Here is a 25,168-nt window from a genome sequence, read left to right as displayed (position 1 = left end):
AAAGGTCACAATGTGAAACAACTAAATGAGTAGGCGTGAAAACCACAAAATCCTTTATGGCCTCCTACTTCCTACTGCAGTGCAGGTGTCTGTCAGCAGCAGATTTGACCTGCTGTACACTGCAGTATCATAATGTGCTCACAATGTGCTCACCTGGGTTGCTGGGTGATGCCTTGAGAGAATGAAAGTTGAAGAATGCCCTTAAGGCAAATTATATGATGTTAGCCTGATGTTAGGTGACACTGGTAAAGTTTATTTAATAAAAACACTGGTTTCAAATGATCCATGTAACATTAATGCAGAGGTGGAGTCGAGTGGGTTGGTATGGTTTGTTGATGATCTTAGGCTCACTGACACCTCAAAGAAAAAGATAAAGTAGTTAAAAAGCTTGCAAGAGCCACATACTCTCACCTCCGGGTTATCTGCTGAACAACAATGGGTACGTGCTCTTATTCTCTGTTTAATTATTGGAAAATAAATCCTATTTAATAGCTTAGATATAGTCTCTCAGCCGTCTAGATATTCTCAATATATACAGTCAGGTCCATATCTATTGGGACATCGACACAATGCTCTTCTTTTTGGCTCTATATACCACTGCAATGGATATGAAATGAAACAAACAACAAAAACAACCAAATTAGGTGAACAGTGTCTGAATTACAACAGTTTCTATATGTGCCCCCCACTTTTTAGGGGACCAAAACTAAGGGGACAATTGACTCAAAATCTGTTTCATGGACAGGTGTGGGCTATTCCCTCATTATGTTATCATCGAGTAAGCAGAAAGTAGGCAGCTGGCCAATTCAAAAACACTCTCCAGGTACATAAAACATACCACCTCATCATTAAAGCATGGTGGTAGTGTCATGGCGTGGGCATGTATTGCTGAAAATGGAACTGGTTCCCTTGTATTTATTGATGATGTCACTGCTGACAAAAGTGTTTCGAGCAATATTATCTGCTCATATTCAGCCAAATGCTTCAGAACTCATTGGACGGCGCTTCACAGTGCAGATGGACAATGACCCAAAGCATACTGCAAAAGCAACCAAAGAGGTTTTTTTAAGGCAAATAAGTGGAATGTTATGCAATGGTCAAGTCAATCACCTAACGGAGCCGAGAGAGGGGGGCGATATGCCGGGCAAAAAGTTGCAGATATGCTACTTTATTACGATGCTAACAAACAACCGCTAGCTAACTTCCCATGAATGTATGCATTTATTTTTCTAATTAATCCATCACAACGTGTGACAACGCCTAGTTAAGGTCCTTGGGGTGACGGCTGTTGATGCTTATTGTTGGCTCTGTCTCTTCTTCTGCGTTTTTGGTGTATTTTTGTAGAAGAAACAGCGCCACATATAGGCCTGGAATATGTACTACAGCGCGCTGAGTCGTTTTTAGTGGATTCATCTGGATGCAGATTTTCTTGAAACTACGCCAAGGCAAAACGGAGAAAAAAAGTTTGTTTTGGTACGTGTGGACAGCCTCTTGGTCTGCTTGGTAGGAAGCCAACAGCCATTGCAGTTGACCAATCAGAATGGAATCTGGACGTGTCACTTTCAGTGACACAGGCCTGCAGGCAGTTGGGGGAGGGGGAGGTGCGTGGCTGTGTTTCCACAAGCTCCAATCTGAATGTTCAGAAACAATTCAATCTGCATCCATGAATTGTTTCATAGACACAAACCCTGAGGTCCCAACACATGTAATAGTGAAGATGTTAAATTGGCTACTGCTATTACATCTCTACAGAGTTTGTGGCTTTGTTTTACTCATGTTAGTCATTCTGTAGTTAATTTAGATTGATGTTGTTTTGAAGCCAACATTAGACACTGTTTTCACAGTTATTAAACAGTGTGTTTTACAGTTGCCACCTGCTGAGAATATATTTGTCATGTGACCTCTGTTGGTTTACTGCAAAATACTTGTGAGAGGTTGTAAAGATGGGAACAAAACAACCAAGGTCACGTAGGCATAGCGTAGAAAACAACATTTTACATTCAAGGGCATTTAGCAGACACTTTTGTCCAAAGCGACTTACAATAAGATACAGGTATGAATATGTTGTGTTTGAATGTTATAAAAGTACTTAGTGACTGTGAGAAAGAGGTATTGCACCCCCAACTCACATAACTCATAACTCAAGAACAAAAATAAACAAAACACTGAAATGACGAAAGAAACAAACCATTCATAGGCAATGCAAAACTCAATTTTGTTTTCAATGGGGGAAAAACAAAACAGCCTCTCCGCAAGCTGACACATCCAACGGCGCCGACGTGGCAGGCGTTTCGACATGGACCAGTATGCGGACGGACAGGCCAATCTGGAGCCCTAGGCAAGATTTTAGGTGGCGCCCCCCTTGCATCGGCAGTGTAGTGTATATACTCACAAGAAACCGAATAGTTTTGTCTTTGACCTTTTTTTTACTTAAAGAAAGCAAATTCACAATCAGAATAGTTAACAAGATAAAAAAAATTAGGAATAAATAAATGAATACAAAAAATAAAATGAATATATGAAATACAATCATTTTTACATACATTCATAAATAGTCTTAAGTATAAGATCTAAACACAAAATAAAACGTGTCAACAAGTTGCATAAAATAAATTAAAAAAACAATATAAATAAGGCACTGCACAAAACAAGATATTAAAGGTGGGGGCAACAGGAAGACCGCTTGATGCTGCTGCATCATGGCTGGGTTGTGCTGCTGATGCTGCATCACTGGTGGGTTGTGCTGCTGAGTTGGAGGCAGCAGTGGTAGATGTGGTAGATGGCCCAGGGGTGGGATTTAGAAACTTCAACAGTGCATCTGAAGAGAGGAGTATGTGACACCATTGAGTATTACAGTCTAATAATAAAAACATATGATTCCAGGAATAAAATGAAATTATATAATATAAATGAAAAACCAAAGAGATATATGTATGATGTTAACTGATATGCAAATTAGATTAGATTCAATTTATTGTCATCATTACAGTGAAATGCTGAATAGCAGAATGCAAAGTAGCAGTAATATATATGAGAATGTTATGTTATGATTATCTTTGACCAAATCACAGCAGTGCTGATATTCAAAACAGCATTCTCTCTCATGTGATATTGCTTAATTAACATTAATGATGTGCACTTTAACAACTAGGCTTACAACTATAATATATAAAGGGGTGGAAAAGTGACTATTACCAGCAGGGCAAACGTTAGCTAACCAGAAGGCAATAAAAATGTAAACACCTGCTTAAAAGATCTAATACAAATGTCCCTGAGGAATGTAAGGTGGGAGGACTGTAATTACCTAACGTTACATTATTACTTTCCATAACAACTTAGCCCCCTCCACAATATTAACTGACGTTAAAACAGTCAACTAACGTTAGCTATTTATTGATTAGCAATTAGCGAATCATGTAACGTTATCCTAATGCTAAAAAGCCAGGTGTCTATCTGTAACAGATAAATAATTTTATGTAACGTTACCTCTGTCTTTTTCTCATTTCTCCTCCTCTTCTTTTCTTTTTTTTCTTCCCTGGGCACCCGACAGTTTCGGCCGTTTTGACATCTTGTGTTGATTTTTTGATGTGATGACGTCCAAAAAGAATCATGATAGGCTACGGGAAGGGAGGGGGCGCACCGTGCATGGGGGGGGGGGGGGGTAGTTGTAATGTTGTTACAAATATTATTTCTATTAAATAGGCTTTGCTTTGCGTTTTAATTAACGTGGGATTATTTCTTGTAGCCTACCAACTTTTTAAAAAATGTTTATACCATTTGTGGCACTGGCATGGCGCCCCCCCCGATGGACAGCGCCCTTAGCATTTGCCTATACGGCCTATGCCACGGGCCGGCCCTGCGGACGGACCAGAAGAATGCAAGTCAACTGTTGTGTTTGGTCTCCAATGTATTTTTATTCATGTAACATGTGACACATTGTATGAATGGAATCCATGACACAAAATCATTCAACATCAATTATGACTTATATCCCAAAAACGACTCACACTTCCATTGTTAATTGTGTTCTAGTAGAGACCGATTGCAATAATTAAACATATATGTGATCTTTATTGTTTGAAATTGAGATAAAGACAATATATCTTAATGGTTTATGAAGGCAAGGCAAGGCAACTTTATTTGTATAGCACATTTCATACACAAGGCAGACTCAAAGTGCTTCACATCATGACATGTCATACAACAAAGTGAAAAAGAAAAAATAGAAGAATTAAAAGAAAATAAAGGCAAAATTAAAATGCATTACAGAAAGACAAGGAGAATAAAAACATATTTGCAATAATTAAAAACAGTGCAGACATTAAAAGATTTAGCAGAAAGCTATGGTGAACATAAACGTTTTCAGTCTAGTTTTAAAAGTGGTCAGAGTTGGGGCAAGTCTTACATCTTCAGGAAGTTTATTCTAGCTATTTGTTGCATAGTGACTAAATGATGCTCTCCCGTGATTTTTGTTTATCACTAACAGATTGGTCTCAGAAGATCTTAGTGGTCTAGAAGGCTTATGTAGTGGGAGCATATCAGTGATATACTTCGGCCCTAGACCATGTAGTGATTTATATGTGAGCAGGAGGATTTTGAAATCTATCCTCTGACATACAGGGAGCCAATGTAAGGATTTAAGAATTGGTGTAATATGCTCATATTTTTTGGTCTTTGTAAGAACTCTAGCAGCAGCATTCTGAACAAGCTGTAGCTGCCTGACAGTTTTTTTTCTGAAGACCTGCAAGGAGACCATTAGAGTAGTCTCCTTTACAGTATCATGTTTATATGTATAACAAGTCTACTCTATTTCTATTCTATTTTTTACATTTTTTTATTTATATTGTAAATTTTTGCTATTGTTATTATTTATTACTATTGTGTTTCTTGTAACATACTGTCCTTTGGCTGCTGTCGCAAACAAATGTCCCCGTTGAGGGACAATAAAGGAATTCTGATTCTGATTCTGATAGTCTAGCCTACTAGTAATAAAGGCATGTTCAAGTTTTTCTAATCTTGAGCTGGTGGAGTTGAGTGATTGGTTGGTGTATGGTTTTACTGACACCTCCTCAAACATACAAAAACAAGATAAACTAGTTGCAAGAGCCAGGTACTCTCTCCTCCTCCGTGGTTATCTGCTGAACAACAATGGGTACGTGCTCATCACTCTGTTGAATGATAATAATTATGAAAATAACGCTTATTTAATAGCATTGATTTAAGACTATTTTCTTCTCATGCTACTTCCTACTAATATGCCACTGCATATCAGAGAAAGGCTTTTTTCGCATACAAACCATATGAAAGTATGCAAGTGCAGTTGAATCGATTAGTAGATTGACATTGAATTGGAAAATGATTTATCATGCAAATGCATTTCATGGTTCCAAGTAAAGATTGTCTGCTTTTACTTTATTAATGAATTCATAATCATTTCAAATTTTGGACTGTTGTGATGTGATACCACTCTGGGCTCTATTTTTGGAAGTTTTACGAACCAAACAATCTATTGACTAACAGTGTTGTGGGGTAACGCGCTAGAGTACTCTAATTACTTTTTTCGTGTAACGTGTAACGTAACGCGTTAGTTTCGTGCGTCAAGCAATCAGTAACTTCGTTATTTTTTTAAAAAAGTAATCCGTTATTTTAAGAATTTCTCCGGATACAGAAAGGAAAATCCCGACTGCAGCCTGCTTTTTGTCAGACTGTAGTTGTTAGGTCAATAGCTTCTACGAGTGGTGCTTAGCTAAAGCCTTTATGCTGTCGAGAGATTCTTACGTGCTTCGAGTTTGCACTTACATGGTTGTTGATTTGCTTGTCGTCTGTCCGGTTGGTTATGGGTGGATTGTGTGTGAGTGTGTGCATGTGTTGGCTCGCAGCTCTAACATGCACTAATTGAATTAAACTAAAAAGTACAAATAAACAAAACATACGCTATTATCACAATCTGTTGTCATATCTAAAATGTAGCGTTCTAAGTGTCACTTAGTGTTGGTATCGACATAAACGGAGAACAAAACGGAGCAGTAAAAACTGTGTGCTCTCTCAGCATTCACCTGTTGGTTTGCACACCTGCGTGTCATCAGAGACCTAATCATAAAGGCCTCCTGTCACTACCACCGGTCAACACCAGGTGGTGCCATTTCTAATGTCTTTAAATAGGTAACTAGAAACAAAATAAAGAGTGGCTCCAACAGTAGTGTTCCACCTGCGGATGTGTCAGCGGAGGCGCAGCGCTGCGATGCGTCTGTACCCTGCTGCTGACCTACGTTACCTGTGTCAGCGCTTCAATACCCCACCACCCTCCAGCGCACCCGTGGTGGAGTCTCGTTCTTACTCCCAGGAGAAATCGACTGTGGGACAGACGTTTCGTAAATCTTCTTCTGCTACGTTTTAATCACTACTTTGAAGAGTAAATGTAAGTGGACGATGTCAATTTAGGCCGGTGACACTTATAGTATAGAATAGTATTTTAGTTCGGATATGAGGCTATTTGTCATTTGCCTGTGTGCCAGTGAGCGATTTTATTCGGCCTGTTATCATATCTGTTCGACATAGATCCAGCTGTTAAAATTTCTGTTAGATCGTTGACTGGTCGTTAATTTCTCAATGGATCTGAATCTGCTACCTGTTTACCTCAGATTGTGTTTAAGTAAGCGCACTTTATGCACTTTCATAACTGCATTCAAGTTTAAAAAAATTCAGGAGTTACCTAATCTTGTTTGGTGCTCATATATAGGCTACCTGTGCTGGGTAGGTGTGAATTTTGATTACACATATGTAATCAAAAAAAAAAAAAAATGTATTAATAAAACGTTATGTGGCATATTGCTAACTGTCTTTATTGTTATCCTGCAGAGTTAATTTGGTTAGATGACTGACGTTATTCACCATTGTCACAACTTCTCGGTGCATTTAAAGGAGGCTGTGTGTGTGTCAGTTAAATTGCAGCATGTGCGAGGTGCTGCAAACGGCTTTTAACTTTTGGTAACGCATGAGTACTCTAACGCGTTACTTTTATTCACAGGTAACACTGTAACGTAACTGATTACTTTTAATTGATGGTCACGTTGTAACCTAATTAACTACTTTCCAAAGTAACTATACCCAACACTGTTGACTAATGGATAAAATAACCTGCAGATTAATCCATAATCCGTTATGAGAAGACATAAACAAACGCTCAATATTAAGCAACAAAGTACTACAAAGACATACGATGAATACATCAGGCATCAAATGTCATGATTAACAGATCATCTGTTACAGAGAGATACATCAAGTTGGTATAGGTTCTGTCTGCACTTGTTTAATCTACCACATTTCACTGAAAATTGTGTTTCTGGTTTTGGTGGGAATGATGGCAGATTCTAATTCTTCTCTAATGTGCAGAGAATGCCAAACCTGTTGATCGAAGGCCAACGCTCACCCTGCAGCAAGCCACCGAACTGACGGTGCAAATTTATGGACGGGCCATAACTGAGATCTCCATCCTGCCCAGTTGGGTCGACCAGAACTTTCTGGTGATGGACGAGGAGGGTAGCAAGTACATCCTGAAGATCATGAACTCAGAAGTGAGTAAGAACGTCACCCGCCTGGAGGTGCAGACCCAAGCCATGTGCTTTCTACACCAGCATGGAGTTCCTGCTCAGACAGCCGTGCCCACCCGGACGGGGCAGCTTATGAGTATGGAGGAAATAGGTAACAGCAACAGATGACTGCAGTCCAATTTCATAATTCCATTCAACGTGCATAACATACATTTAGGTTATCAGGTTGAAGCTGATTCACAATTTTATTGATGAGATTATAGATGGTTGTTAGAAATTAGTATTTTGAACTACGCTGAACTGAAAATGTCCCTGTTTTTCTATCGACCTTGTCTGATCAGACTGTGGGCATGGTACTAAGACCTACTGCGTGAGGCTGTTGACCTATCTCCCTGGAAAAACCATCAAACAATCTCCACTCACAACCCAAGATCTTTATCATGTCGGCAAGTTGGCTGCCACCATGGATAGGACATTGCAACAAGTAAGTTCAAAAGTCCTTAGATTTGCAATGTATGTATTGTGATCATCGTTATCGTGGGCAAAATATCATGATATTATTGTATCGTGAGTTACTCTGTGATTCCCATAACCTACTTCATATGCAGCTGTTGCAATAATGGCAGATGATTAACTGTCCTTAAGTTCATTGTTCAGAATCTGCTAAACACCCAACTATCTCCAACTAAATGATGGGAAGACAGAAGTGGTCTTTTTTGGCCCCCCAAACTCCTCCATAGGTATAATAAATCACTTAGGTCCCCTGGCGCCCAATCTTCATACCCATGCCAGAAATCTTGGGGTGATCTTCGATCAAGATTTAAAATTTGACAAACAAATAAACTGAGAAAAGAAAAGTTGTTTTTTCCAACTACGAAACATTGCAAAACTTAAATCAATTCTCTCCCTCTCTGACCTTAATACAGTTACCAACGCCTTGATTACCTCTAGGCTGGACTATTGCAACTCACTTTATTTAGGTTTTAGCCAGTCATCACTATCCCGCTTACAGTTGGTTCCGAATTCTGCTGCCAGATTGATAACAGGAACTAGGAGGCAAGAACACATAACACCCATACTAGCATCCCTTCATTGGCTCCCCATCAAGTACAGGACAGAGTTTAAAGTTCTTTTATTTGTTTTTCAAGCACTACATGGCCTGGCCCCCCAATACATTTGTGACCTTTCCAACCCAAGGATTCTTAGATCCTCGAACCAACAGCTCCTGACCGTTCCCCGGTCTAGGTTACGAGGAAAGGGCGATCGTGCCTTTGCCATTGCAGCCCCAAGACTATGGAACAGCCTACCCACTTCAATTAAGTGCTCCTCCTCTGCAGCTGCCTTTAAGGCAAATCTAAAAACCTTTTTGTTTGCCCAGGCCTTTAAATGCCCCTGATGGTCTCAAGTGTGGTCTCAATGTGTGTGTCATTTTTGTTTGTAATTTTGTGTTCACTGAATTGTACAGCACTTTGGTCAACTTTGGTTGTTTTTAAATGTGCTTTACAAATAAATTGATTTGATTTGATTTTGATTTGATTTATATTGTCAGAAGTTGATGAGGACATTTCTTTCAAACATAGTTCCGACAAGAAGCTGCTTACAACATGTCGGCCTACTCTATGTGGATGATTTGGATTAACCAGTTCATACATTTTGGAAATAGATTTTGCATACACACATCTCCAAAACTAGGTAACTAAACAAACTGGATTGGTAGCACTAGATGGACAAATAGGTAGTTTTGATATTAAGGTGAACTGTCCCTTTTAAGGTATCAAAATGTTATGTTTAAAGTACCATGCAAAAGATTTACTATTAAAAACAATTTTCTTTTTTTTCAGCTGGTTTCTCCAAACCTAGGTGTCTTAGAAGTAGACGATGATGAGCTTTGGACTTTAGCCCATGTTCCTTTCATGGAGGGCTACCTGTCAGTGATGGATGGAGATCCCCTGCTGGAAGTGATCAAAGCAGTCCTTGAACTGCATAAATCACATGTGCAGCCCAAAACATGCTCTTTCCAAAAAGGTAACAAGTTATTTTCTGTAATCCTGTGGTTTATGTTTAAACTCTTTACCCTGCTGCTTATTGTGTCATATCACCTAAAAACTGCTATATTGATGTTTTGTAGCCATACTAGCATAATGTCCATATGTACATATGCCTGCCCACCGCTTTGGTTCAACAGCTACCGGACAACTTGAAATTACATTTTGTATAGATGTACATGATCACCATTTTGATTTATTTTTCTCCTTCATCAGCACGAGTGACATTTTTGGTGATTGAGATAAATGGTTGGATTATTATGAAAAGCTAGCATGTAAGTCATTAAGCAAAAAATACTCTCCTACCAAAAACAATGTTATTTCGCTTCATATCTGGTGGATGTGCTAACAAGTTTTTTTTTTGTACATCAACCTAAAAGGTAATATATATGTGTGGTTTGTTTCCCTTGCCCAAGATGTTAATGCAGGTTTTACCAAGTTTTTCTTACCCATAGTTGATTTGTCAAAACCATATCTTTATTTTTACCATACTGTTCACACTCACACAAATTATCAGCTACATTTTGCCACATTTAGCTCTGTTTAAACATTTAAAAAAGTGGTATGAATGTTTTAAATTCACGTTTTTTTTATTTTTTTATTTCATTTAAATGTTAAATATGAATGTTAAATCTAAATACTAATAGCTGGAATTTGGCTTCCCTCCAAATAGGTGCAATTACCTCAAATAAATGTACAGTTCTTCCCTGGAGTACATTTCAATGCACAAATTTATTGTTTTTGTTTTGTCTTTCACAGGAATTATACACGGGGACATAAGTGACCAGAACATCATTGTCACACCTGTAGCCAACGGGCGTCATGAGGTGTCAGGCGTGCTGGACTTTGATCTGCTCCAGAACAGTTGCTTTGTATTTGAATTGGCAATAACAATTGCGTACATGATGCTTGCGTACCCCAGTCCTTTGGATGTAGGTGGAGCAGTGGTTGCGGGCTGGGAGAGCGTTATGGTGCTCAATGATGATGAAAGGGATTCCCTTTTTCCGCTGGTACTTGGGTGCTTGTGCCAGGCTCTGGTTTATGGCCGGTACAATGCCACAATATACCCAGAGAACAAGAAATATCTCCTGGCTGCAGCCGAAAAGGGGTCTCGGGTTCTCTCTAAACTGTGGGAGCTGGGCAAGAAAGAAGTTGAAAGGAAATGGTTCACCGATGCCAGCACAATGTCAGTCAATGAATAAAGAAAGGGTTTTTGATGGATGAGCATGAAAGAGAATAAATATTTGCGTTTACAAAGAATATCTGTGCAGCTTTTACCATCAATTCTAGAATAATCTTCTTAACTGTGTTTTGGGAAACATTCTCAGTAAGCACCCAGCAATGGGGCGCTAATGGCTCATAAGTAAATTATACACCAATGCTTTTATAAAAGAGCATGCAAAATATGATCTAGTTGCTTTACATCCTTCTGTAGACTAGCATGACACATTGTTGTTATTAGAAACCCACCAGTGGACTAGACTTAAACATTTCACAACATTTACCACTGCAGACAATGGGGGTTATTATAAGAACCTTTTATTAAGGTCCTCTTTTATATTTGCTGATTGCAGACTTAGAAACATTTTCCTGAGGCTTATCAAAAATTAGACCACGCCCAACATGGGAGGGTGTGGGTGCCGGGAGGGTGACTGGGATTTTTTCTTTTTTTCTTCTTTCTTTCTTATTTTTGTGGGGTGTTTTGCTGCTGTTTTCTATACAGACACTTGATAAAAGCTGTACTCTGTGATGTCTGCAAAAATGGAAATAAAAATATTTGGGGCAAAAAAAGAAATGAGAAAGTATTTCTTGGGACATGTTGTGTTCTTGATCTCCGCTTATAAGAGAAGGACCTCCATCAACAAAATACCTGAAATCTGATGGTTAAAATTACAAGTATTTATTATGAACTGGATGGCAAAAATAGGCTTTGGAAGTATGAATATACATGATATACAGGCCTGCAGTTCTGTTATTAGTCTTATTATAATGATGTACAAAACATTCTGGCAAAAACAAGTAAAGTACTGAGCAAGCATCCTTCTGGTGATAAGCACACACATCTCCTTATCTAGATTTTCTAGGCCTTGAGGCTGGCTGAAACCCAGAGATTAATATCTCCTCCCTTATATCACTTTGATACATGGAAATTGCAATGAGACACAATAAATAACACACTGCATAATTCTTATAAGTAGGTTCACCTAATTTTAAAACCCAGCCACAGACAGAAATCTTCCAGCCAAATGTCCTGTGTTTGATGCCTTCTACCCGCCCTGTGTGATCTTGAAGTTACAGACCTATCAGCGTTGAGATTCTCCTCCTGTCGTCACTGAATCAAAAATGGAGACTAAAAGTATTGTAATGGTTGGTAGTCTCCCAGAGCTCTACATTAAGAGCTTATTAGTACAGAGAAGGAAAAAAGCTTGCAGTGGCTTGCAAAAGTATTCATATTCCTTTATCTTTTCCAAATTTTGTCACTTTACAACTGTAAATTTATTTTTATTGGGATTTTATGTGATAGACCAACACCCCCTGTTGCGGCGCAAAATCAACCTAAACAACCTAAACAAACCAGTTTGGTTTGTTTATTCCGCAACACAGTCACACCTCCCAATGGTATGCTGACAGTCTCCTGAATAATCCACCCCTTCTTTTTAAATGGTAATGTCAAAAACAATATGGCCGTGCACCGTATCACTGCAGAGTCTGCCTTGTAGTGTTTGCACCATGGCAAGTCCCATGTCAGCAATATATTACATTCTCCTCTGCAGTGGCAGCGACTAGCCTTTAGTTATCCTAGGTCAGTGGGGCTTGGTCAAACTTGTGTTTGTGGCAGGGTGTGAACTCTAAGGGATCTACCCACTGCAGAAATCATGCCAAACAACTCAAACAGTTCATGCATCAGTTGGGATTAAAATGTGGGCTTTGGTTGTGGCTCCAATCTTCTAGAACCTCCAAAGGGTTAAATGACCTTGTTCCATAGTACCTTGGTACCAATCAGTACCAATATAATAGTACCAATCATACACTTCCTACTGTGGGTGTATGATTGGTTAATTTATAGTTTCACTGATACCTCCTGAGTGATAAACAGGAAAAACTAGTTCAAAAGCTTGCAAGCGCCACTTAGTCTAACCTGCTCCAGAGTTATCTGCTGGAAAATCAAGCCTATTCAAAGCTTAGATATACTCTCTCAACGTCTAGATAAGGTATATGTGCAGTATTTGGGGCTGGTTTCATAGACAGGGCTTCGGTTAAGCCAGGAGAATGCCTTTATGTGTACTAGTTCAACCAGATTATTTCAATCTTTCATGAATGTGGGATAAATTTGCCATAGTAGGTGAATGATTAAGGCTCCTTTAATTGAAGGATTTCTATTCACTTTAGCCCAAGGGTAGCTCTAACCAATCCTCTAACAGTGGTTTAAATTTAATCCAGAACGGACTAAATCTACAAGCCTGTGAAAGTCTGCTTCCGTCTTGTCTGTGTAACTGGCAGGTAATAGTGAAGATGTTAAATTGGCAACTGCTATTTCATCTCTAAAGAGTTTGTGGCTTTGTTTTACTCACGTTAGTCATTCTGTAGTTAATTTAAATTGACGTTGGTTTGAAGCCAACATTAGACACTGTTTTTCACAGTTATACGCCTTGAGATAATGAAAGTTTGTGGTAAAGTTTGTTTAATAAAAACACTGCTTTCAAATGATCTCTTTAACATTAATGCGGAGGTGGAGTATAGTGGGTGGATGTATGGTTTGTTGAGTTTAAGGCTCACTGGCACCTCCTCAAAGGAAAACAAGATTAACAAGTTAAAACGCTTCAAGAGCCACGTACTCTCACCTCCGTGTCATTTGCTGAACAAAAATGGGTATGTGCTCTTATTCTCTGTTGAATGATTGGTAAATAAAGCCTATTTACTCTTTCAGTCATCTAGATATTCTCAATATATATGTCCAGTATTTTGGGCTGGTTTCATAAACAGGGCTTCGATTAAGGCAGGAGAACGCATTTATGTGTAGTTAAATCAGATTATCCTTTAATTGAAGGATTTATATTCACTTTAGTCCAAGAGTAGCTTTAACCATTCCTTTTGCAGTGTTAATTTAATCCAGAATGGACTAAATCTACGACTGTTTTAAAATGAGCCTGTGAAAGTCTGCTCACATAGGCATTTTGAGCTTCTAACTAGGTGTCCGTCTTGTCTGTGTAACTGGCAGGTAATGGTGAAGATGTTAAATTGGCTACTGCTATTACATCAAATGATCTATTTAACATAAATGCGGAGGTGCAGTCGAGCGGTTGGATGTATGGTTTGTTGATTTTTAGGTTCACTGACACCTCCTCAAAGGAAAACAAGATTATAGTTCAGAAGCTTGCAAGAGCCACGTACTCTCACCTCCGCGTTATTTACTGAACACATATGGGAAGATGCTAATATTCTCTGTTGAATGATTGGTAAATAAAGCCTATTTAATAGCTTAGATATACTCTCTCAGTCATGTAGATATTCTCAATGTATATGTGCAGTATTTTGGGCTGGTTTCATAGACAGGGCTTCGATTAAGCCAGGAGAATGCCTTCATGTGTACTAGTTAAACCAGATTATTTAAATCTTTCATGAATGTGGGATGAATTTGCCATAGTAGGTGAATGATTAAGGCTCCTTTAATTGAAGGATTTATATTCACTTTAGCCCAAGAGGAGCTCTAACCATTCCTCTAGCAGTGGGTATAGTTTAATCCAGAACGGACTTAATATATGATTAATATATGTTTTAAAATGAGCCTGTGAAAGTCTGCTCAAATAGGCATTTTGTGCTTCTAACTAGGTTTCCATCTTGTCTGTGTAACTGGCAGGTAATATTGAAAGTTTGCAAGTACAGTTGAATCAATTCATTGATTGACAGAAAATGAATTGGAAAAGAATTTATCATGCAAAAGTATTTCATGGTTCCAAGTGAAGATTGTTGATCTGCTTTTACTTTTATGTTATTAATTCATTCATTCTGCTTTTAGTTTTATGTTATCAATAATTCATTTGGACTGTTGTGATGTGATGTCACTCTGGGGTGTCACTCATGGTAGTGTAATCAACCAAACAATTGATTAATGGATAAAATAACCTGCAGATTAATCCATAATGAGAAGACATAAACAAACACTAATATTGAGCAAAAAAGTACTGTAAAGACAAGATAAATCAGGCATCAAATGTCATGATTAACAGATCATCTGTTACAGAGAAATACTTAAAATTGTGTTTCTGGTTTTGGTGAGAACATTGGCAAATTCACACGTCACAGTTTAAAAAGGTTGTGCAAAATTGCGTTGTAATTTTGTCCTTATGTGCAGAGAATGCCAAACCTGTTGATCGAAGGCCAACGCTCACCCTGCAGCAAGCCACCGAACTGACGGTGCAAATTTATGGACGGGCCATAACTGAGATCTCCATCCTGCCCAGTTACGTGGACCAGAACTTTCTGGTGGTGGACGAGGAGGGTAGCAAGTACGTCCTGAAGATCATGAACTCAGAAACGAGTAAGAATGTCACCCGCCTGGAGGTGCAGACCCAAGCCATGTGCTTTCTACACCAGCATGGAATTCCCACTCAGACAGCCATGCCCACCCAGATGGGGCAGCTTATGAGTATGGAGGAAATAGGTAACAGCAAGAGATCTCTTCATCCAAAGACACCAGTCTTTGTAAACTAACGACTGAGAGTGACACATTCTATCCAAATACAATTTAAATGTCAAACAAACTGCAGACTTCATGTACATTTCACATGCGCTAACCTCCCGGCTATATCCTGAATCTATTTTATTGATATTAGAGTCGTATCTTGACTCTCAACTTATTTGAGTTGCGACCCCGGCAAAAATTTTTTTTGAAATGTTTGGTGTTCGCTGCCTTTCTCTGTGTGATTTAATCTATAGAAGTTCTCATCTCAGTGTCTGTGAAGTCTGTGATTGTATCTGATGCCGTATGTCATTTTGCTGCTTTGTTGGCTTTCTTCTAACCTGTAGTCAGTACTTTCTGGACTCAATGAGATTACCTGATTAAAACCAGTTGTAATGAAACAAACTAGGCCTTCCCAGAGTGAATGAAAAAATGAAACTCTATATCTATATACACTATATTCTAAATTTATGAATAAAAAATGACTGAAAATGCCCCTGTTTTTGTATCCAGACTGTAGGCAGGGTGCTCAGACCTACTGCGTGAGGCTGTTGACCTATCTCCCTGGAAAACGCATCGAAAAATCTCCAGTCACAACACAAGATCTTTATCATGTCGGCAAGTTGGTTGCCACCATGGGACAAGCATTACAACAAGTACAAACGTCACACTTTCTGTATTTCAGTTCATTGTTCAGGATTTATCTGCTTAAGAACCAATTTTGTTGTCAGGAGCGATGTAGAGCTTATATGGGTGTTGGCATATCAATTTGATGTCATACTGTCATATGTCACACTAATTCTAATGATTAGTGCAGCTTTAAAATATGGACAGTTACCTGCAAAACATTTTTTTTTCCAGCTGGAATGTCCAAACCTGGATGTCTTAGAAGTAGACGATGGTGAGCTTTGGACTTTATCCAATGTTCCTCTCATGGAGGGCTACCTGTCAGTGTTGGATGGAGATCCCCTGCAGGAAGTGGTCAAAGGAGTCCTTGAACTGCATAAATCACAGGTGCAGCCCAAAACCAGCTCTTTCCAAAAAGGTAATACAAATACAGTAGTCTACATTCCTTATGTTCTTTGGTTTATTATTATACAGAATGAATCCTACTGACTTTAGTGATCCCCTGACATTTATTTCTCTGAGTTCAAATGGTGTGCTATGCTAACACTGTAGCTGCTCCATCAACACTTAGGTAGCGACCTTGTTGTTTTTACGCTGAAGTTGAAATATTTCAACTTGCGGCATACCTTTTCCGTAATTCGACTCAGCATCAGCGTGTTTTTGTGTTGTCTTTCACAGGAATTATACATGGGGATACAAATGACAAGAACATCATTGTCACACCTGTAGCCAACGGGCGTCATGAGGTGTCAGGCGTGCTGGACTTTGATCTGCTCCAGAACAGTTGCTTTGTATTTGATGTGGCAATAACAATTGCGTACATGATGCTGCAGAACCCCAGTCCTTTGGATGTAGGTGGAGCAGTGTTGGCGGGCTGGGAGAGCGTTATGGTGCTCAATGATGATGAAAGGGATTCCCTTTTCCTGCTGGTGCTCTGTCGGATGTGTCAGTCTCTAGTTTATGGCCGGTACAATGCAACAAAATACCCAGAGAACAAGAAATATATCCTGACTACAAACAAAAATGGGCCTCGGATTGTCACTAAGCTGTGGGAGCTGGGCAAGAAAGAAGTCGAAATGAAATGGTTCACCGATGCCAGCACAATGTCAGTCAATGAATAAATCAAGAAAGGTTTGTCAATGGATCAGCATGGAAAAGTTTGAAACAATTATCTGAATTATATCATTTTTAGATATTTAATCAAATTCATATCACTATTAAGTTGGACTCAAATGATATTCTACACTTTCTTGATAGGCATCAAGCAGAAAATAATGGCTTTATTAATCATTAGTACATTATTTGTCAATACTTTATAGAACAACAATGAAATATTAATGCAAAATGTTATCTCTAACTGAAACATGATAATAATATTAATGACTGGAAATCATTTTTACCTTACATTTGTGGTTGGACTCAATTTACCACTTGCCTGGTTAGACACTTATGAATTTAGAGATCCTAGGTTAAAATAAATTCATGTTCCAAAATAATTGAAATTTCCTTTAATTGAGTATTATGATGAGCTAACATGTTTAACAATGTGATGCTTTGCTTTTCAATGTGTGCAACTATGAAGTGCTGTGAAAAAAAAGATGAACACTAGATGGAGGCATCGTCCCAGTTATCCCACATCCTGTTTGAACTCTTTTTGAAGGAGTCTTTCTGAGTCACATTCAGAGATCTGAATCATATTTTACACAATCAATAAACCATTGTTAATGAGACAACATCTGTGTGAGTTTTATACCAGTTCCATCACTTTTACTAAACAAGCGATGATGCAGCTCAGATAAAAATGCAAACCTGCAGATGAAATTGTCATCAATAGCAGGACTTTCACCTTCAAATCCTGCTGTCCTCCGATCCCAGAGCCTTACACACACACACACACACACACACACACACACACACACACACACACACACACACACACACACACACACACCTCATCTACCTTTCTACATTTCAACCTCCCACCTCAAAGTCACCATCTGCCCTCTGCCCCGGCTGCAGCTAGCGGTATGTTTCTCCAGTCATGCAGAAGGTCACAGTGTGCATCTGCGAATGTCTGCCTGTGTTCACGTTTGTTCTCCGTCTGTTTCACTGCAGTTCACCAGCAGTTATGCAGACCCAGCCCTAAGAGGCATGTATCCCAACCTTTGCACTGTTTTCTTTATTAACCCAAAGCATTCGAGCCTCTCTGTCTTTCTTTCTTTTTTTCTTTTTTCTTTTTGTCTTTGTGATACTTTAAAATCTGTGTTCCGCAAATGATAGCTGAAATAGAAACACTCAACGGCATTAGCTTGCCATTCATCCTCTTGCTACTTTAAAACAGAGCACTCCAGTGCATTTTTTTGTTTTAAGAAAGTATAGAAATGCAATTCATAATGCAAAGACCACTAATATGTAGGCTTTTAAAGAAAGAAATCACTTTAAAAAAAGCCCATTGTTGGACCTCCTGAATGATTATTGTTTTTACAAACGATATCTATTAATGATAGAATGTGAGTGTGAATGGTTGTCTGCTTCTACATGTCGGCCCTGTGATAGACTGGCGTCCTGTCCAGGTACCCCGCCTTCGCCCAATGTCAGCTGGGATCGGCTCCAGCCCCTCCTCGACCCTGAATACAGGATAAGTGGTAGACGATGGATGGATGGATCTATTAATGTTCTTACGCCGCTTTTCAAACAAACATCACTTGCAACTAATGATGTGCGAACATCAGCAGCAGCAGTCAAGCAAGTCCGGTAAATGTGCAGTGTGACTGAGGAGATGTACAAATCACGAAATCCATGTCTGAGAGACAATCTCTGCAGATTTGAATGTCCTAAAATATCTTGCGTTGCATGGAGCGCTACCAGTTAAAAATAGCAATGAATTATTCTTCCTACAGCCATTTATTCTAGCATTCGCTAAATTGCATATTTGATAAGAAATGAACAATTTCACCAGTCATTTTCATAATCCTAAGGCAGCTATTCTCGACATTGCATGTACACACAGTACCGACACAATTTCCACTGGTCGCTATCCGTTCTCACAGACAACAACTGTTAGTCTCCATCTACAGATGCATCAAACTCTTGGCCGTCGTTCCAGGCCTTCACCGCTGCCAAGCCGACCTGTTAGGGCTAACTCACTTCATGGATCCCTGACAGACTCTCGTGTAATGCCTGTTAGCTAAATGCCCAGACAATCTATAGTAGCCAAGATGTCAGGGTTTGATACAGAGCTAATGGCTCTCTTTCTCTGTTAACAAAGATGTTTCTTGTCAGTCATGTTAATTGGCAGCTTGGCAAGAAGGAACAGGTATTACACAAAGAATGTCTGTCCGCTAAATTATGTAGCATTCTGTGCAACCAACATGCATTGAATAAATTTGCTTACTAAGATGCCATTATCACTAACAAGCAAGACTACTTTGCCAATGCATTCACCTGCAAATAGTGACAACAGACGCATAATAATAACGGCATCCAGCCACTCAAATCGTGCAGAAACAAGGGAGGCTCCTCACAATATGGAGTAAAGCTGAGAAGTAGACGCAGGCCTTAATGAGTAAGCTGTTGTGGAAGCTCAGTGGTTTCCCCACTGTCTTATCAGTTTGTTTCAGAGTTGCCGGTATTGACGCTGGCCTCAGTTCTATCACAAACTGTTCCACATCAGACCTACAGAACTATGGAGCAAAAAAGAAAGCCATTAGCATTAATTCTTTGAAACTTCCCGCGCATTAGCACTTCACGGACGTCCCTGCATTCGCTGCAACATGCGTCATGGCAGCCTATCTGCACGAAACAGGTGGGGAGCACAGTGGCCTCTCAGAGCTCCAACATTAGGGAGGCGCTGTGAGCGGGGTGGCCAATCCATTAGACAGACTGGATTTACTGAGATGACTGAGTCACAGGGCGGCTGGGGAGGCAGAGTAGGATGTTTGTGTGTGTGTGTGTGTGTGTGGAGGTGTCTAATTCCACTGAGAAACTGAATACCTGAATTATCAAAACAAGGATAGTTGCAGTACATGGTGGACACCTAAGATATGACCAACTTTCTGGGAGAACTGGATATTTTTTTTAAGTCAATCAAAAATAAATGTGCACAATAATGTGTCATCAACCACCCAGTCAAATTTGAATTCATAAAATAATTCTGCAATATATAAAATTGTGTTTCAAAACTCATAAAAAAATGAGCTGTATTCTCTGCTCTGATATGCCAGGGACGTGTCTGCTGAAGGCCGCGACCAATCGTGGGTGAGGGTTATTAACACATGTACAGTATATTGGACATATCGGCTATCTCACTGCTGAGCACAACAGAATGTTGACATTCATGCTCTACGGGCAAAGAATGCACACCAGAGACTTCCGCCGAGGCTAACGTCTGATTTAGCCCTGTGCTAACATGAATGGAGATGAAATAATCCAATCATGTGGCGTTCTATATGTTATTGGACCAAATGGATTAAATTGTGACAGTGAAATTAGTCGCTTAGAACGATATTACTGCCCAAAACATCCTTAACATGAAAATAATGAAAGTTTAATGGTCAAACTCCACAATTGAGTACTATATACTTCACAGTGGTTTCACATGTTTTCGGTAATCATTCTCCAACTTGTATTATGTGTTTTAGGTCTGTGTCTCAGAATTCAAATGACTTTCTGTAAAGAATATTTGATGTCAGTAGACCACAGGATGAAGTTTCCTCACATTGCAACAAGGCAGGCAGGCCATTCCGTTAGCTGTTAGCCAAAAACACCACAATATGTGGTGGTGGTGGGGGGGCGATGTCATCACTAGTGTTAAGAGTTAAGAGTAGCGACTGAGGCGGTCAATGGCGTGTGTTTGGAGAAAGTCTGAGTCACCAAGAGGGGTCCTTAAACACAACTGACCACTGACCATGTTTTGCAGTTTGCTGCAGCAGAATGTAAGATTAGTTGTCGACGGACCCAATGTTGCAAAACAGATTGAAATATAAAAACCTCTTCAGCATCGGCTCAAATATTGGAGTAAACATTATTCATCCATCTAGCAACAAGAAAGCAAACAATACAACACGCTTACTTTCCAATTTTGTGTTCTTTATTAAGCAATTCACATTCTCGACTTGATGGTGTTGTTTTCCCCAGCCGGCCCCGAAGCAAATGTAAAGCTGAATTCATAATACACAAAGTCTCGCACTTAAATATAGTTTCAAACACCCCCGCATGCCCCACAGCCACATAGTGGACACACAACTCTCCAGTCAACCCGTCAACTCCATATGTCATGAAAAGTTTCACTCTCGCTGCGATGAGAGATGATTTGCTGAACATTTCGTTCTCCAAACATGTTACAGTAATGCAAAGATTGACCAAGATCTGATAACAGAGGAAGTTTGGTGCTTTCTGCTTCTTTGGGAGTTTTTTCTTGGGAGAAACCAACAGATTCTCTCTACATATGATCATTAGATGACATATACATGGAAGGCAATGTCGAGTTTTCAGATGTTACCCATTGAGACGTGTGTCCGATGTATGTCTGGACCTCTAAAATAATTCAGGGTTTTTTGGGATTATGGATTATGATACACACTGCCTTCGTTTTTAACTAGGTTACCAACGTACCTGCAGTAGCACTCTTTAGCACTGTCTAGCATAGCCCATAGCATACTGTTCTGCTGAGCATCTCATACCAGCTACAAAAGGTGGTTATTTATGTTCATTGTAGAATCTTTGTCAGAAGATGGTTCTTTAATAATGTACGACAAGTTGTTTGCTGTAATATTAAAGACTGATTATTTATTATTATAGGGAAAATGTTGAATTATTGATTTGTACTCTATCATTGTCAAACAACCTATGCAGACTTTTTGAGGCAACTACATTGCGTTTTCAAACGAGGCTCAGCGCCAAGATGTAATCTAATACTTTCACTGTTGATGGACAGACGACTGTCCACATCCTGCTCCTCATTAACTGTTTTCCCCCGCCTGTTATTCGGTCAGCGTTGAGTGGTATTAAGGGCAGAGTGTAAGCGAACTATATGCTGAAGACAATACACCCTGTACAGTAAGAGGCTGCCTACATTCCCCTCCGAGCACTACTAATTTATCTCTCTGTCTGACGCTGACATTATGCAAAGCACAACTCAAGTTGACATGTTCAACTCGGAGTGCCACGGGCGGTGACCCAAAACCAGACGTGTGCAAAATGCGTAGAAGTCGTGAGATTGGAAGAGACACACATCTGAGGGCAAAAGCAGGGCAGGAGGGAGAGGGGGAAGAAGGATGTGCCATCCCCGTGCTCTTCAGAATTTCAGGTCATTAACCAGCTCGTCTCTGGCGGTTTTAGCCAGTCGGCGTGGGAGGAGAGAGAGAGAGAGAGAGGCCTCTTCAGCTCGCTACATTTACGCTTGTATCCTGCAAGGATGCGTTTGCAGAGTTATGCTGCAGGTCACGGGAAGTTGATTTAAATGTTGATGTTTTTTTAAATATATATAAATGTAGAGAAAATTAGCAGAAGTAGTTTTTATGCAAATCACTATTGACTCACTATTGAATCCCTGTATCAAGCTGACATTCAGTAAAGGCGTTTACATGGTTAGCGATCCGACTCTGACCCTTGTGGATATGTATGTAGCTTATATAAGTCATGAAGTACTTTTTAAACTAGTCGGCGAAACATTCTATAACAAATAATAAGTATTTTGGAGGCTAATCGTTGGTTTTCAAGATTCAAGAGTTTTATTGCCACACAGTAGAAACATAGTTCACCCTGAGCAATGCAATTCTTATTTTGCAGTTTCCCTTCACACAGTGACCTCAAATACAAATATGATAGAAAAGAATACAAATATATACTAAAAGCTAAAGGTATAAACGCATAAAAATATGCACAACAGAACAACATGTATTTACTGTGCGTAAAAAGAGCAAATATGAAGGTATGGATGTAGTGCAAATGAACATAGTTTATATAAAACAAAAGTAATTGAGTAGCTTTCAAATGTGTTTGAGTAAAAAGTGTATATTCCCTCTGGAATGTGGAATAAAAGTGTAAAGTGTAATTAAATTTAATTACTAGAACATTGTACTTGAGTGAATGACCTTTACTCTCAGCAGTGCTTCCCCCTGTATCCCATGTTTACATGGGTTGTGAGGTACTTCCACTAGCCTACAGGCTAACAATACAGTAAATGTAATGAGGAAATTGAGGGACTTTGTTGGTGTTTGTTGCTCTGATTCATTTGTGAATTAACCCCAAGCTCTGTCATGTTGCCGCTGTGTTATAACAGCTGTTTCTGTCAACTTGTGTTTATCCTCCATCTCAAACCATTCCGCTCTGATTCAAGACATTGTGTCGCATCTGAAAATGAGGCCATGCCCTCAATTGTACTCTGAGAATTGAATTAGCGTTAAATAATAAAAAAAATCCGGTTTACCTGGTAATGAGGTACGCCCAGAGTACGCAGAATCAAAAACACCCCACGGTAACCAAATTAAATAATCACCTGGAAAAACAAATTTCAAAAGAATCTAGCTTAATCCATTTACTTTAACTGAAACGTACTTAAAATCATCATATACAAGTATACACAAACACATTTAACCCACCCTGAGGGCCCGTCCTGCACAAACTTGGCAGATTAATCCACCAGCCTACTCTACCCACTGAGCTACAGCTGCCCCGTATCATTTAATACAATTTAACTTGTTTAAGCCGTTGACATGACGATTAAGCATCACCTTGCCGAGGTTATAACTGCATCATTAGAGTGAATGTAAACACACTCTGACTGTAACATGAGGTGTGGGCACAGTCAATGGAGCAGATTGAACAAGTCAAGCACAGTTCATCACATTCAACACAGTGTGTGTGTGAAGATGGCTCGCTGTCAGTGTAGGTGGGTGAGCATGCACAGTATGATGGAGTGAGTGTGTGTGTGTGTGTGTGTGTGTGTGTGTGTGTGTGTGACTACTGGGTGTACAGTTAGATATACAAACAGACTGTCATTCTGGACGGCAGCCCGAGAGCTTCACTGGGAGATTTGCTACAGAGGAGCTGAAATTAAGAATCATTATGTGAAAATAGAAGGGTTAACAACTCTAATCCAAAAGTTATGGGGGAGAAAAAAAACAAAACAAAAAAAAACCAGCGTCTTCTCCTTTTTTTAAATCCCATAGCTGAAAGTGTGTTTATCTCTCTCCGTTTTGACGAATGACGCGCATTAAAAGAAAAGTCGAGGAAGTAAGAGAAAAGCTGAGGGGGAGGATAGGAGCTATTTTACTGAAACAATGAAGTAATGTGAAATTGTGCAGGATGGCAGCAGTAGTCAATCCAACAGAGAGCCTTTTTCCAGCGCTGTACAATATTTTGTCTCTGTCGCAGGCCCTTTGTCTTCAGATAAAATGGGCTTTTAATACAACATGTAATTTCCAGTAATTCTGCTAAATCTCCTCACTCTTTGAGTGGGAAAATTGAGGTGACTCTAGGTTGATTTGTGTTTCCCAGCTGTAGGCGAGCTTGAAGAAATAGAATTGAGCTGCTTTTCAGTTTTGCTGCTGTTGTTGTTTTTAGCGCTTTTTATTTAATTTTTTTTATTAATTTGGGGGATCTGATGAATTTCCATGAGGACAGCTTCTTTTGATAAGTCTTGATGTGATTCTGTGATGTTTGGTCATTTGTATATATGTATGTGTGCATGTTTTTAAAGAGAGATAGTCAGACAGTGAATGACACTGGAGACAGAGATGGAAAGAATCCATCACTAGTGGGGGGGAATGAGCAAGAGATGAGGAGAAAAAGAAGTTTGTGAGAGGGAGATGTGAACATTCAAACTGCGAATCACTTGGATGGAGTGAGGAGGTCTTCGTGACCCCTGGTGACTCTTCACAGCCATCTTCATAGTGCAAAATCCCTCTGAGGTCCATCGTTGGCCTCCATCACTTTTCTGTTCGGCCAACATTACAAAAAACACTGCATACCCACGAGGCTCTCCTGCAAACTGTGGCCCAGATAAGTCAGCCTTGGCTCCATAGCACCCTCTGAACTACACATGGTGTTCAATCATAGCAATAGATTTATTATTGTTGAGTTTGTCTCTCACAATAAGTGAAAACACATGGAATCAGATCGCTGATGTCAAGAGTTCTACGAGAACTAGTTCTCCAATCTTGAAAAAAGCCCTGTTTCTATTAGTTTTAGTAGTTGTTATTGCAGGATCTCTAGTTATTTGATATTGCAGCAGTTGTTGTTGCCCGTCCATCCCTTAATAAAAT

At 39.5% G+C, this 25,168-nt stretch overlaps 2 protein-coding genes across 2 annotated transcripts; both read left to right on the top strand.

Moving 5' to 3' along the window:
- Nucleotides 1-5,115: 5,115 nt before the first annotated feature.
- Nucleotides 5,116-11,055, top strand: LOC311014910 (hydroxylysine kinase-like). Its single transcript, XM_084011844.1, has 5 exons — nt 5,116-5,152; nt 7,393-7,701; nt 7,892-8,034; nt 9,392-9,575; nt 10,355-11,055. Exons 1-5 carry the CDS (start codon nt 5,149-5,151, stop codon nt 10,795-10,797), a joined length of 1,083 nt encoding a protein of 360 aa, XP_083867970.1. The 5' UTR covers nt 5,116-5,148; the 3' UTR covers nt 10,798-11,055.
- A 2,406-nt stretch (nt 11,056-13,461) lies between these two features.
- On the top strand, nt 13,462-17,370 carry LOC311015243 (hydroxylysine kinase-like; the record flags this gene model as incomplete). Its single annotated transcript, XM_084012372.1, has 5 exons — nt 13,462-13,465; nt 14,949-15,257; nt 15,789-15,931; nt 16,137-16,320; nt 16,581-17,370. The coding sequence occupies 5 exons, from the start codon at nt 13,462-13,464 to the stop codon at nt 17,021-17,023; spliced, it is 1,083 nt and encodes a 360-aa protein (XP_083868498.1). The 3' UTR covers nt 17,024-17,370.
- Nucleotides 17,371-25,168: the final 7,798 nt, after the last annotated feature.

The sequence above is a fragment of the Eutrigla gurnardus genome (genome assembly GCF_963514095.1).
Source record: "Eutrigla gurnardus genome assembly, chromosome: 6".
In the NCBI taxonomy this organism is placed as follows: domain Eukaryota; kingdom Metazoa; phylum Chordata; class Actinopteri; order Perciformes; family Triglidae; genus Eutrigla; species Eutrigla gurnardus.
Note: the sequence above shows the minus strand (reverse complement) of the source record. Positions and strands in the feature narration are given on the sequence as shown.

Bases quoted from the DNA above. Each gene is read 5' to 3' on its own strand.
- LOC311014910 (XM_084011844.1), top strand. The intron at 7,702-7,891 runs GTAACAGCAACA...TTGTCTGATCAG, and splicing joins TATGAGTATGGAGGAAATAG to ACTGTGGGCATGGTACTAAG. The intron at 9,576-10,354 runs GTAACAAGTTAT...TGTCTTTCACAG, and splicing joins AACATGCTCTTTCCAAAAAG to GAATTATACACGGGGACATA.